The sequence below is a fragment of the Theobroma cacao genome, chromosome 6, assembly GCF_000208745.1.
Source record: "Theobroma cacao cultivar B97-61/B2 chromosome 6, Criollo_cocoa_genome_V2, whole genome shotgun sequence".
In the NCBI taxonomy this organism is placed as follows: domain Eukaryota; kingdom Viridiplantae; phylum Streptophyta; class Magnoliopsida; order Malvales; family Malvaceae; genus Theobroma; species Theobroma cacao.
The window spans coordinates 1,829,676-1,844,905 of NC_030855.1; the positions used below are offsets into that span (position 1 = coordinate 1,829,676).

The 15,230-nt window shown below is 31.0% G+C and overlaps 1 protein-coding gene across 3 annotated transcripts; it reads left to right on the forward strand.

Annotated features, from left to right (window-relative positions):
• LOC18595226 (zinc finger protein 830) lies at positions 2,044-11,027 on the forward strand. 3 transcript variants are annotated; one of them, XM_018123919.1, is made up of 9 exons: positions 2,044-2,342; positions 2,926-3,025; positions 4,719-4,830; positions 6,072-6,468; positions 9,481-9,556; positions 9,663-9,709; positions 9,832-10,028; positions 10,136-10,163; positions 10,426-11,027. In XM_018123919.1, the coding sequence occupies exons 1-7, from the start codon at positions 2,254-2,256 to the stop codon at positions 10,007-10,009; spliced, it is 999 nt and encodes a 332-aa protein (XP_017979408.1). In that variant the 5' UTR covers positions 2,044-2,253; the 3' UTR covers positions 10,010-10,028; positions 10,136-10,163; positions 10,426-11,027. The 3 variants fall into 3 exon arrangements, 2 of the variants coding, with proteins under 2 accessions (XP_017979408.1, XP_017979407.1); XR_001928577.1 differs by having other exon boundaries at positions 2,045-2,342; positions 9,832-10,163; XM_018123918.1 differs by lacking the exon at positions 10,136-10,163 and having other exon boundaries at positions 2,045-2,342.

Below are 15,230 nucleotides of genomic sequence, written 5' to 3' on the forward strand. Positions count from 1 at the left end.
ATTACTTTATTTTTTTACCTTTAGAAATTGTCTAGAGGAGGTAAATTTTTTAAGAAGTAATAATATTATGGATTCAGTCTCTTTATGTAGTTATGGATGATTAAAACAAAAAACTTGAGTTAATTTCAAAGCAATATACTATTAAATGGAAAGAATATACCGATATCTTTATGTTGAATATTGTAATAATCTCATATTTGTCCTAAACTATACCACAAATGTTATCCGTAGATATGTCAAATATCAATCACCAAAATCTAAAGTATATTGATTTTATTATATAATGATAATATTTTATAAAATTCTAAAGTATATTTTATAAGGTCTTTATAAAATTCTATAAACCCATAACGTAGTGCGGGCCTTCCACTAGTTTAATAGTTAAAACGATAATTATATAAAAAATACAAATATTTCCACAATTTAAAAGATAAATATCTTAAATCTTTACAAATTAATCTGTAAATTATTCAATGTTATTAGAATTTTCTCTATTTCTCGCTATAGATGTGTAACTATTTAAATAGAATTTGTTCATCGGATTTGTCAATTTTGCTTCGACTTTTCATTACACGTGATTTGTAAAGATTCTGACATGCTTGATCATTCGCTTGAAGTTCTGTATTAGTCAATCATTCAGTCCAAGCTTTGATCTTCATTCTTGGTGATTGTGCAAACAGACTCATCATCTTGAGTGAAGTTAACATAAGCATCTATCGTATTAATTTTATTGATCAATTTCATATTCGGATTGAGTTAAAATAATTATACAGATTATTTAATTAAAATTATTATACAATATTATTATATAATTTGACTAAACAAAAAAAATATAATTATCTTAACAGGTTAGTCTCTGTTCATATTATGATCACTTCACCTTATACCATGAAGAGTCATTTTTTTCTAGGGTTGAGTTTATTATTTATATGTTTATTTCATATCATTTTTTTCATAAGCTTTTAGTTTTTTGTTACAAAATTATGAAATTAATTAATTATAAATACCATTGAAAGATTTAATTAGCCTTCAAATCATTTAAAAATTAATATCAAAATAAAATTTAATTCATTGAATTATAATCCAGTTTAATTAATATCTTGAAAAAGCAATTAGCATTAGAGTTCCATTGATCAAATTAATATTGATTCCAAATTTACTGTAGATACTAAAAATGCCCTTGTTTTGTTACTTTTTCCCTTTTCAATTTTTTTCTATATTAATCAATTTCCTTATCACTAGGGGCATGCTTGGTTGGAAAAATAAAATAGTCATTCTTTTCCTATTTTTATTCTTGAGATAAAAATATTATTTGAATATAATAAATTTAATAAAGAATATTATTTAGTATTATTTAAATTTAATGAAGAATATATTTTATGTTTTAACTTTAAATATTATTTATTTATAATAAAAGGTTCAATTATCTTTTAATATAAAAGATTATTAAATTATAGTAAAAATATATTTGTATTTTGATGAACATATTATTTAATTATAGCAAAAGTCATTTTGATTTTATTACTTAGAATATTTTTAACTTTTAACAAAATTAATTTTTTAATTTTAATAAAGAGTATTTTTTTTCTCATCATAGTATTTTTGTTTTTTAATTAAAAATTTTTAAATTTTAATAAAGTGTATTTTTATTATTTATCCATTATTTCTTAATTATTTTTTAAAATTATTTCTATTAACTAAATAATAAAATAAGTAATAATAATAATAATTTTTATCCTATTATATTCTCATGAATTAATCTATAATAATTATTATTTTTCTATTTTATTTTTTTGAAATGAATATTCTATTTTCATTTTATTTTTTTCAGTTAACAAAGCATGCTGTAGATTTTTTTTTTCAAATTAATGGTAATCAATATATTTAAAACTAAAGATAATTTCATATATTTATCTCAAAGTTAATATATAATTGAATTAAAAATAAATTTAAAATATTTAATACATAATTGAATTTAAATTTTTTTCATAAATATAGAAAGAAAAAACTCCCGCATCGAAACGCGGAGTTTTGCCTAAAGTCGCCATTAGAGACACACGAAAAGGACCAGAAACCCAAATCCTTCGCTGTATTGTATCTTTCTTGCGTTCACTCCCTCCATTGTTGTGATAATATGTGCTCTTTACAGCACTGATTATAGAAAATTTATCTTCTTTGAAAGCAATTGTTTGCGATTTGCCGGCGAAGAATTTGTGTTTTGGTATTGATTGTTAAGGTTATAAGAAGAAGGAAATGGATGCGCAAGCAAGGAACAAAGCGTTGTTTCGTGCTAAATTGAATGCACAGAAGAAGGACAAGCGCATAGATTCCCCCCTTGTCAGGTAAACTAACCACATCTCTGCCATGTAAGCATATACTTCAGCCATGAAGTGGATGTATTATTGTTCTGGTGATGCTTTTCTATTTTGGGATTTTTTCCCTAATGTTGAAAGTGTTTTAGACGTGCTTTTCTATGCCTGTTTTCTAAAGAGTTAGTGTGAAATATATCCTTCTGGATATTGAAGCACTATGCTGTGGGGAAACTTTTGGCAGGTTTGCATCGGAATTCTTCTTGCTTTTTGGGTTGATTGTACTGTTGTTATGGTTATGTTGCAAAATGGCATCGTTTTCTTGAGGACGTTGCTTTTGGAAGATGTTATTTCCTCTAGAGACGGTCATTTTTTGTGTTTGGAGGAGAGGAAAGCATGTGCTTGTCGTTGTCTACATTCTTAAGTATACAATCAGGATGCGTGAAAATGGGATGCGCAATTGTGCTTCTTGTCAATTGATTTCTTTAAGTCTGTCCCATTTGCTATTTGCTGTTTCACTTTGCATCTTCCAAGGGTGATTGTTATGTTAAGCCTAAGTTAGTCATGACTTATTTGCTGACCGGATTTTCTCTTTCTTTTCTTTTGCACATAACAGGTACAATGAATTGGATCAACCTGTCTGCAGGATTTGTGATGTCGTTCTGAAGTCTGAGTCCCATTGGGATGCACACCAAGCTTCTCGTAAACATCATGAGGTAATGTTTTGTTTTCCGTGTGAATGACAATTAGAACCCTGACACAACTCTCTGCCGAAAGTAGGTTCAAAATGTTGCTATGATGTTAATGTATTTAATGAGTGCAGTTGCTTTTTCATTACTGTACGTGTATGTAGCTCTGATTTCTAAGAACTGATCTCTTACTGACTTGCATAATCTTTGTTGCACAAAAATTGGTACAGATATTCGTGCTATTATCACTTCTTTACTCTTCCATGCATGGATTAATTTCGTAAGGGCTATGTAAAATGTTTAGTTCTAGATTTTCCTATCAGTTGAGGCATTTCACTAGCTTTACCAGATACATGGGGATGAAGAGTGATCAGGTTTCAGTCTTAGGTATCTTGTAATAAGCTCCATTGGTTTGAAGAGACTGTTGCTGTCTTCCTATAAAGATCCTTGTGTATCTTGATTTCAAGTAATCCAGATTTATACCTTTAGGTTATCATTACCCACTGTTTGGAAAATGCGTTATCATTTTTAAGTTTAGCATTATCTTTTGGTTGGTAGGAGGTCGTGTTAGGTTGGGGTGGTCTTTGAGTAACTGCATAGGCAAATGACTGAATTCTGCTAAACTCTTTGCTGCATTTGGTATGGATAAGGAAGCATAGTTAAATATGCATGTGTGGGAACTCATCAGGCATGGCTCTTGTACTGGACGTCTGATGATATTGGGTGCCTTTGAGAACAGTCTTGAAGTCATTTATTAGGTATTGGAGACAGTTGATTGGTATGATGGTTTCGGGGTGTGTAGAGAATGCTACAACATAACAAATATGTGTTTCTTGTTCTTTTTACTTTGAAATAAATATGCTAGGTTCTTTTCTTATAATCTTTACAGTTTAAGGAATTACTTTTTGTCAGATTAGTTGTGATTTGATTATTCTATTGCCAAATATTGGTGTAATTTTGCAAGGTTGAGGAGGAAGAATTTGACTATATTTAAACTAGAACTTGCACCGTTCATTTGCTTCCTTAATCTTAGGGCATATGTTCTTCCTATGATTGTTTATGGACCATAATCTGAAAGGTTTTTGGAAATGTGCTTTTGACAGTTGTCGACTCATGTAAATTGTTTAGTCTCACTTTGAATGATTTATCGATTTGACCAGATCAAGTCTTTGAGTTGATATATCCCAGTATTATCTCTTTTCTTGAAACAGAGATGGGTGGATTTCAAGTCAATATCTGATCTTCTACAGCATTTTTTCATTTGTTTGTCTATTTATTAAATATTTAGTGAGGTCATTTAGCTTCAAATATTGTGATTGTGTTCTTTACTTTATAGCTATGATATATATTAGCAGTCTTCCTGCTAAATGTGAAAACTTTTCTTGCAATGATTGTTATGAGTTATCTTGAAATATTCTTGGGTTAATTCATAATTTGGGGCAAAATCGAAACGACCTCCAGCTTTGAAACTTCCTATAATGGGAGATGTAGAATAGGAGTAGAAGTAAGACTTGAATCCTTGGCATCATGCTTAATTTTTTTCCAAGTATTTTACGATTAGGATCTGCAGTTTCACTTTCTTCATTGATTATATGTTCCATTATTTATTTGTTTCACATCGATCACATGTTCCATGATTTGTTTGCTGCCACACTTTTACTTTTATCTTCTCTCATTCGTATTTGAGAATTTACTAATGAGAGGCTTTATGTTGGGACAGGCAATTAATAACTTAAAAGCTAATGCAGCTAAGCGTACTCAGGCTAGCAATACACAATCTGGGCTGCCTCTGGGTTTTTTTGATAATAATGGGACAGGGAAGCAAAAAACTGGTAAGAATTATTGGATATTTCTGTATTTTTTTTGACTGCATAGATTGATTCTCTAACAAAAATGCTGTTCATAGCTGCTTTACTTTTGATACTAGAGTCAAGATTTATTTTATCTTAGTATCTGTAGAAGAGGTATAAATGCATGAGAATAAGTGAAGCAGGAGTTTTTTTGTGGATGCTTTTATCAGTTTAAACAGTACTAGTGCCTTAGTTCATGTATTGTGTGAAAGGTTTTTGTTTGTTAAATAATTGGGGAAATTTATCAATTATCTGAACTGTGTGCTTTGCAAATTGATATCACTCTTTTTCTCTGTATTATCAATGCTACAAAGGATCTATTTAGTGGTCATATCCTCATTCCCATCTTTGCCTTTTGTGTTGGATATGTGTTGACACAGAAGAGTTGAATCTACATTGGATTTATTCCACATTCCCATTTATGGAGTCTCTAAATTTAGGATCCAAGCATCTTTTTCTTTTTCATTTTTTGGTAGTTGCTGATAGCTAGGCCTTTCTCTATCTTCTGATCGTCATTGCATTTCATGGTCTCTTTTTTATAATATATTTCATGGCTTCTTAAGACATGCCTTCACCAATTAAATGCTAAAATATAAGCAAGTAGCCATATTTCTTATAAGTTTCAAAATTTATTAAATTATTACTTCATCAAGTTCATTTATCTTTTTTCGTTTGTCAGACTCTATTTTGCTAGCTGAGACAATAAAAGGACATTTTACAGGGGATAAAAGAAGTGCTTTTGGTCTAACATATCTAAGACCTAGAATATGAGTGGTATATCTGTTCTATATGTGAAATTATAGGAATTGTTAATTCTTTTGTAGTATCAGTTAGGCATCCAACCGTATGATAGGTGTCTTACCATCCGATAAGAAAAGATCTAGGGGTATCTTTATTTCATAGGTTCAGATATGTAGAGGATTTAAGTTGTGTAAGTCGTCAATAGTGCAAAAGGTTATATTTTTCAGGCAGGTTTACACATGTACAAGTGTCTACAGTATGAAATATCTGAGTGGTGGTACCATGATTCAAAGGTTTGGATTTGAAGTATGAAGCAGCTATGATTCTGATTTCAGATAAAGGCTAATTACACCAAATTAAACCTTCTTTGAACCAAAAGGCTCCATATATATATTTTGCTCAGCCAAGCTTGTGTTTATATTGTAATTTGTAACTATCATATTGTAATTAGACTTGACATAATAAATTCTCTTTTGTAACAGAGACTGTCAAGTTGCCGGATTCTAATTCAAACAAAAAGCTGGGAATTTTAGCACAAACTCATGCTATGGAGTCACTTTATTCAGAGAAGGAGAAGGATGATCCCCCTCAAAGTAGTGTCACTCAAACCAAAAAGATTCAGCCACCCAAGTCAAGACAGGTCACAGGGTTAGAAACAAAGCAAGTGAGGGGATCTCTTCCTGATGACTTCTTTGATAAGGATGAAGCCAATTTACCTGTGAATGGCATGAAGCCTGCTAGGGATAATAAACAGAAATCAATGCAGGCCACTGCTCTAGAAACCAAGCAAGCAAAGGGAGCTCTTCCTGAAGGATTCTTTGACAATAAGGAAGCTGATTTGCGTGCTCGTGGCATTAAACCAGTTAAGATAGATGTCAAGTAAGTTCCTAGTTTGATGCGTTAATGCATATTCACAGGCCATTATTTTCTGACTTGAATATTATATACCTTCTCTTGCAAAACAATATTTCTTCTGAAAAATTTCAAGGATTAAGAAACTATGATGAATACATTTACACTAGTGTTCCTACTTTGTCCTGATATGAATAACACAGCAATTTTGTGCTCTTTGTAATTAGCTGATGAATAGGTATGATACTGATATATTAAGTCCATAACTAAGTTGGTCTTGAGAGACTAATTCAGCTGTCAATTTACGTGAATCCTAAATATTTGATTGAACATTGAAGAATCAAATAAAAATTAGGATAATTTTAGTCATTTTATCTGTCGTAAAATAATAGTAATTTTATCTCTCTAAGAACCAGGATAGAATCCCACATGGGACATCCAATTGTTTTTTTTCCTTTTAGCTTCTTCTTCTTCTACTTCTTTTTTTTTTTTTAAGTGTGCAGTTTAAAAGTCACCATTCCTGGAATTTTTCTTTCCATTTACAAAGTGGTTACAATAAGGATAGTTATAGTACCAGGGAGTCGTTGAAATTTTGATAATAATATGGTTATTGACTTAGTCCATGGCCAATTTTTTAGAGGCATCTTAAAATTAAAATAAAGACCTACTTTTCTGTTCCCAATTATAAGATTATAATGCTCCCATGGAAGATCTACGTCCTTTTTTTCCCTGTAAAATATGTGTTGTTCAGTACAAAGGTTTTAGTGGATGCCTCAAAGAACTCAGATTAACTTATTTTTTAAAAAAGAATTGTTGTCTAGGTGGAGGTTAATTTTATTTATTTAAGTGGAGTATATGAAGGATTCTTGAATCTTAAAGTCATTGTTAATATCTTCATGGTTTTCTTCGTGGAAGTTATATAAAATGTTAAATATAATTGCACTTTGTGGTTGTTTTAAGATGACTTGTTTCCTGATCCAAATTAATAGGTGATTGCTAGACCATGGTTGCTGTTGTCATTAGTGGACTGGTTGAGATATTCGTTTATGATTGGTCAAAGTAATAAAACTTTATTGACATCATTCTGCGATTGTGTTTCTTCTGGTAGACATGGATGGGTGGTTTTATCATTTAAGAAACCGTTGTATTCACACACATCCAAAGAGGAGTGGCAGTTTGTATGACTCTGTGAATTTTTGGATTTGGCACTTGACTTGGTGCTCTTGCAATGAGACTCTGGAGACAAGGAATGTTAACTTGCATGTTTAGGATATAACAATTTTTTTTTTTTTGGGTAGTGGTAGAATCATTCATTATGTTAGTTGGTGGCAGTGATCCTTAAGTATGCCATTATTTCAAAATTGATGTTGATGAGTTGTTAATCATGGTGTGTAGATTTGCAATAACATAATCTGCTCTAAGAAAATTTAGGATTGGGAAACATGCATGTAGGAGTAAAAATTTTTTAAATTTAGCCAAGGTTGAATGGGTATAAGATGATACATTTTCTGTGGGGAGAGTGCTAAAGTCAAACAATACAGAGATGCAGCATTCTGATTGATTGATACCTACTCTGAGGAGCTTTTGCAGGATGGACATATGCTAGTTTAGAGATTAAGTTATTTAGGACTTTATTTTATATTTTACAGGTTCGATTGTCATCTTTACATATATTTAGGCTTTTCTAGATTTAGGATATTGTATATTAACTAGTATTTTACTTCTTTTCCGAATATTTGGGTTTTAGGGCTATATTTGGTATTTTGCAATTAGACTTTTGGGTTTAGTTATATATACCTATGTTGTTTTAGTTTAGGGTAGGCTTGGGTTTATGAATTATTGATATTTTCGGGATATTTTAGTATTAGAAATTGATATTTGAGAATTTGATTGAGAATTCAGATTATTTCTTGAGTGTTTTGATTTTTTATCTTGTTCTGCACCAGGAGCATAAGGTTCCCAAATGCATCTTGATTTGCACACCTTGCTCAGATATTACTTTAAATGTTGTTGGCTATTGTGCATGTATAGGTCAAATAAACCTTTTCCGTTATGCAAAAAGTTCTGATTTTGTGGATATTTGAATAATTAAATGTATTTGGTGCAGAAGATTGATGGAGAAGTTAGGATAAACCATGTTTTGCTAGAATAGTATGAAAAATAGGATGACTCATCTTCCTAGTATGAAATTTACTCAATCCTATCGAAAAGGAGAGGATTCCTATGGGCTAGGATTGTGGATTAGATACCTTATTTTTATGCTTTCTATTCTAACCTTAAGAGCTTGCTTTTTCTTAAAAAAAATTGTATTTATTGTACAATGGTATAGAAAGTCGTAACATTTGACCAATGATAAAATAATCATCCATTCTTAGTCTTGTACACGCCAAACATGGTGTATATGATAAAATAAGTTTGTATGATTACTAACGAATAAATTACTTTGTACCTAATTTAAATGTCAATGGACTGTTAAGAACTCATAATAATTATCATCATCATCAGTCTCAAGTGTTTTAACGGTTACTAAAGAATAAATTACTTTTTAATTAAAATATAAATGGATTGTGGTATAGTTGTACATATTGTACAAAGTATTAAAAAAAATTAAAAAAAAAAATAGATCATCACCCCTCACAACACTCAAGACATAGGAACACTTTTTTTTTTTTAATGAACCTTAAATATTCAACAATTTTTTGTTTAGAATCTTTTGTATTTCCCCTTCTTTCTTTAGGTCGCATGAATTAATTATATTTTGGTACTAAAATATTTATTTTGGAGGATAATCTTCTCTAGCAATTTGAAAATTAAAGGAAATTAAGAGAAATGCATGAATATGAAGTCACTGCATGCTAGAAGCCACTGTGGTGTTTTATACATGATAGATTAAGAAGTTTCATGAGATCTGGAAATTTTTAGTTGCACTGATTTATCTCCTTCAGATTTAATTTGCAGTAGATAATTGGTCCAAACTATCTACTATTTGTATATGTTTTCTTGGAACAAAACTTTGAATTGATTTTACATCCTGATCAGAGATGAGTACAAGGAATTTGAAAAGTTGATTCAAGAGGATTTGCAAGGGGTGGATGATCGCATGGAAGAAGAGGAGGTTAGGTCTTTTTATCTCCTTGCAGTGCTCACTCTGGCTGTTTTTTCTGCCTTGTAATTCAGCTACTCTACAGACTTGAATAATAATCTGTTGTTGCAACTTGCAGATTGATGCAGCTGAAATGATAGAAGAGGCTGAATCTTTGGAGCAAAAGTAAGTTTATTGTGCCTGTCCAAGTTCGTGGCACTGTCATCCACCCTTTCATTTTTCACTGTGAATAAAAAGCAACTTATTATTCTCTTCACCCATTTTATTTATCTTTTCTACCCCTTCAGGGTTTACAAGGAGAAAGTGGAAATGTTGCGGAAGAGGAAACTGGAATTGCAGGCCACTAGATTGAATAAACGTGGTAGGACAAAAGCTGATAGCAAGGAATCTAAGAGTGAAGAGTCTTCTAGTGATGATGACAGTGATGAGAATTTTGCAGTTGACTGGAGAGCTCAACATCTGTGAAGTCTATGGCAAACATGGGGTTAGTACTCCTTGGAACTGTGCATTTAATGAGAAGTTGCTGACTACAAAAGGAAAACTAATAAAAGAGGGTGTCTGTTGTTTTGTGTTGTACAAATGTGGATTTAGACATCCAGAAAGAAATACACCTGAAACTGTGAGTGCTTTTATCTTCTTTAACATTGACTAAAATATTATTTTCCAAATTGTGTATTTTAGATGGTTTTTTCGTATATGCTTCTTTTCCCCTTTTTGCACTTCCTGTTCTTAATTACAATTTAAATAGGCCAAAGCATACAGAAACGAAGGTGCAAAGTGCTTTGTGTCAGTAAAAGAAGTCCAACAGTTTTTGTCCAAGCACAAATTTGTGTCCCTTAAAATTTTTTTAATTCTTTTCTTTTCTGCTGATGCGGGTGCAGATTTAGCAGTCAGATCAAGATCCAAGTACATTCTATCGAGGTTTATATCACACAAAGCAAATGAGCCTTGTCTTTTCGGGTTTATATAATCATTCACCTATGTGGCATAGCATCCATGGCCTCTGTATATAAGTTGGCTCATCAGGTTGTCAAAAGCTTTAATTAGTGACTTTTCTTCGTAGACGGCTTCTTGTGGAATGATCACTTGTAAACTTGGTTTACAGCTTCCATGAGAATATCTCTTCTTGACTTGTATGGTTTTGACGCCCAGCAGAAAGCTTATTGGGGTTGGGTTTCGGTTTATTAAAGATGTAATGTAGTTTGTCAAGAGTAACCTGATGCAAATGAAGATGGTTCAAATTTCAACTGGTTCTGCATCATGATTCTGATTCTGTTGCCTCGATTCTTTCCTTTTGTCAAAGAGGATAACGAATCCGAAGGCTATGCCTGATTTTGGTCTTAACAATACATTAAATATGAATGGCCATGTTTTGCACAGATTCATTTTATCGTAAACCCTTTCTTAAATTAGGTTCACGCACTTGTTAGGATTTGTATTTGGTACGTTATGCAATTGAATCAGTCTCGGGTTTCGACTTCAATTATTTCTCATGGTACAAGAATCAGTCATCCCATCGTCATTGTCTGATTGTGTCACGGGATTATTATTATTTTTTTAAAGAGTACTTAAATAAATTATCACGTTTATAAGTTTTTTAAAATTTACGTACTAGTTTGATATGAGATCGAAACACTTCGTTTATTATTTCTTTTGAAGACTTGGCACTGTTTTCATTGTTGTCGGTTATCTTGCTTACCTTTTTTAGATGTGCAATATCTACAGTTATAAATTTATCTAAATCTCTTTATCTAATTGATCCGGAATTGAAACATTCTATTTATTTTCTTTAAAATGCATGACGTAGCCTTTATGGTAAGCTTTCAAGTTGGTAATTAATTAACAAATCACTTTTCATTTCTCATATGATCTCTTATTAGCTAGGAGAAATCACTATTGTTTTCAATGTGCCGCCCAGTCATACGACTTTCAGTCATTCACGAAATGCTGTTCAAACCCTTTAACCGAAGCAATTATACAGTGTACCTACATATTCAACTCGCAAAGAACAAGCTGCTTATTACTTACCCATGAATAAACAAAAGGTGCTTATAAAGCCAAGCCTAATCAACTTTGGTTTCAATCTTTTGCTAAACTTGGGCTTCTTTAATATATACATAAATTAAGATTATTTACATTCTATGTTATAATTTTTTGTCTCTTTGGAGGGTTGACTTTAACAATTCATCCAATTAACAAGTAATTTTTTTTTGTTTAATATTGAGAAATATCAAGTTCTTTTTATTACTCTTCTGTCATTTGTCCCATCAATAAACTTAATAGCCTGTGGTATTGAGTTTATTGGCATTATTATATGAGTAGAAATGTGGAATACACAAATGAAATGCTGTCTAGTGCCTTAGACTTAATCGTTATCCAAGATTCCATTGATATTTTATAAGTGAATATCTTGCATTACCAGATCTAATAAAGATTAAATTATTTTATAATTAAGTGAGAGTAAAATTTAAGGAATGATTTTAGAGTATTTATTATCAAATTTGATAATAATAATAACAATTTTTAATATAAATTTTTAATATTTTTTATTTATAAATTTTTTATTATTAACATAAAATTTATTAAAATTTCTAAATTGTTCTAAGTTTTGATTTAGTTTTTATAAATTAATTTTGATTTAGTAATATAATATTTATATGTAATTGATTTTAAATTTATTTTAATTAGGTATTTAACAATAATGACTATTTAATAAATAATTTAATATATTCGAGTATTGATAACAATTTAAAATTTTAATAAAATATTTAAAAAATTAGAATATCTTATCATGAAATAAAATTGACTTTAAAATACTTAAAAAATGAATATTCCAAATGTTAACATTAATTCTTAATATTTTATGAGTTTTTGAAGCCCTTGAAAGCCAGTCCAATCCCATCTTCAAAAATTACCCAAGTGGAGAGAGAGACATCAGCCACTTTGTTTTACTTTGATACAATTATTATAGGGACTATATATATATAGATATAAACACAGCTGGCCTGTGGTCTCTGACACCGTCAGCTCCCATTCACTTCAAATTCAATCCAATGCTGACAGCCATGGCACCATCTTACCAACAAAATGGTTAGAGAAGTCGAAACTTGAAAATGAAAGGAATAAAGATATCGTCTTTTGATGACAACCGACCACATATTTATTTGTGGTCTGCATGCACCTGAATCCATCCATAAACAAGTATTACTGATCATAAACTATGTATAGATAAACATATATAAGCATAGTGTCTTATTGGCATTGCATAAAAATTAATGATAAATGAGCTAGGGTCAAGTCCCAAACTCCCACCCACTAATCGTTCATAAAAGCCAACCCTAATCACATGTTACGATGACGAATTGATTATTCATTATGTGTTTGCTTTTGTCATCAAGTCATAAACCTTAATTAATGATGTTTTTCTTGTTTCAGTCACTTTTTTCTTCCTATTGTCTCAGATTAGCTTGAAGAACTCACTATTGTTTTTAATGTACCGACTAGTCATGACTTTCACGAAATGCTGTTCCAACTCTTCAAACCAAAACAATTATATAATCTACATACATTCAACTTGCTAGAGAGTAAGCTGCTTATTACTTATCCATATATATTCTATGAGTTTCGAAACCCCTTGAAAAGCAGTCCCATCCCATCTTCAGTGATTACACAAGTGGAGAGACAGAGACAGAGAGAGAGAGGCATCAGCCATTTTGTATTTGCTTTGATATAATTATTACAGGGAGTATATATAAAAACAGGTAGCCTGTGGTTTCTGAAACCGTCAGCTCCCATTCACTTCAAATTTAATCCAATGCTTGCCAGCCACGGCACCATCTTACCAACAAATTGGTAAGAGAACTTGAAACTTGAAAATGAAAGGAATAAAGGATATCGTCTTTTGACAACCGACCACATATTTATTTATGGTCTGTGTGCACCTAAATCCATCCATAAACAAGTATTGCTTATCATAAACTATGTATAGATAAGCATAAGCATAGTGTCTTATTGGCATTACATAAAAATTAATGATAAATGAGCTAGGGTCAAGTCCCAAACTCCCATCCATAATCTTCCATAAAATCCAGCCCTAACCACATATTACAAAGACGAATTTATTATTTATCATACTTTTACTTGTGTCATGAAATCATTACTTCTTTATCAAAAAGTTAATTTAATGGAGTATGTCGTGATTAAGTTTTTCAAAATTTCTTTATTTGTTTGATATGTAATTGAAATATTTTATTTATTTTGTTTGAACCCTTTAATGTAATACTCTTCTTTACCTAATTTGAGTTATGCATTAATTTGTAGCCGTTAACACCTCACTTATCTTCTTCTTAAGATGTTTGATGTGAGTTGGATATATTTTTATCTTATTTTGTCACAAAATATTATATTTTTTTAAAAAATTAACATGATGAGATGTGTAGCATTTATGTTATAACTTTTCTCTAATGTAAGATTGAAACAACTTGCTTATTACTTTTAAAGCGTTTGATGCAACGCTTGTACGATTATTTAAGAAACCTTCACAGCAAGCTTTCGGGTTGGACATTAAGTAATGATGTTTTCCTTGTTTCAGTCACTTTTTTCTTCCTATTGTCTCAGATTAGCTTGAAGAACTCACTACTGTTTTTTAATGTACAGCCCAGTCACGACTTTCACGAAATGCTGTTCAACTCTTCAAACCAAAGCAATTATAGAATCTACTTATATATTCAACTTGCTAAGGAGAAGCTGCTTATTACTTGTCCATATATGCTCTATGAGCTTTCGAAACCCTTGAAAAGCAGTCCCATCCCATCTTCGGAGAGTACCCAAGTGGAGAGAGAGAGAAGCATCAGCCATTTTTGTATTTGCTTTGATATAATTATTACGGGGAGTATATATAAAAACAGGTAGCCTGCGGTTTCTGACACCGTCAGCTCCCATTCACTTCAAATTTAATCCAATGCTTGCCAGCCACGGCACCATCTTACCAACAAATTGGTAAGAGAACTTGAAACTTGAAAACTAAAGGAATAAAGGGTTGCTGCTTTGGACAACCTAACATATGTTACCTGTGGTCATCGTAATAAACTATATGTATATCTAAATATAAGCATAGTGTCTTATCGGCAATAGATTAAAATAAACGACAGATGAGCAACCAAAAGAAAAGGTCAAGTCCCAAACTCTCCCAGCCACTGATCTTCCATAAAACCGAACCCTAACCACAGATCTTAGTGGGAAACTAATTATTTGTCATCTGGTTGCTTATGTCACGAAATCGCTGCACTTTCGTCAAAAGGTTATACTGATGGGATATATAGTGTTACATATTGTTAAACATGTGATGGAAATATTTTATTTATCTTTTTGAAACATTTGATGCGATTTTTTTTATTTAATTTGGATTGTGTTTTGTTGCTGTCAATCACCTTATTTGTCTTTTTCTAAAGGTGCCTGACGTGAATTGAATATGCTCTAATAACATTTTGTCATGAACATTATTTTTTTTTTAATGTTAAATTTGATGAGATGTATCGCATTTACATTTATAAACTTTTTAACATCTCTCTATTATAAAATTGAATCATTTTGCTTACTCTTTCTAAAACATTTGATATGATATTTAACGATTATTTAAAAAATTAAAAAAATTTTACTCAAATACTATTTTATCATAAAGCATTAT

Coding starts and splice junctions, on each gene's coding strand:
- LOC18595226 (XM_018123919.1), top strand. CDS start 2,254: ATGGATGCGCAAGCAAGGAACAAAGCGTTGTTTCGTGCTAAATTGAAT. Junction 3,026..4,718: donor CTTCTCGTAAACATCATGAG/GTAATGTTTTGT, acceptor ATGTTGGGACAG/GCAATTAATAACTTAAAAGC. Junction 9,710..9,831: donor GCTGAATCTTTGGAGCAAAA/GTAAGTTTATTG, acceptor CTACCCCTTCAG/GGTTTACAAGGAGAAAGTGG.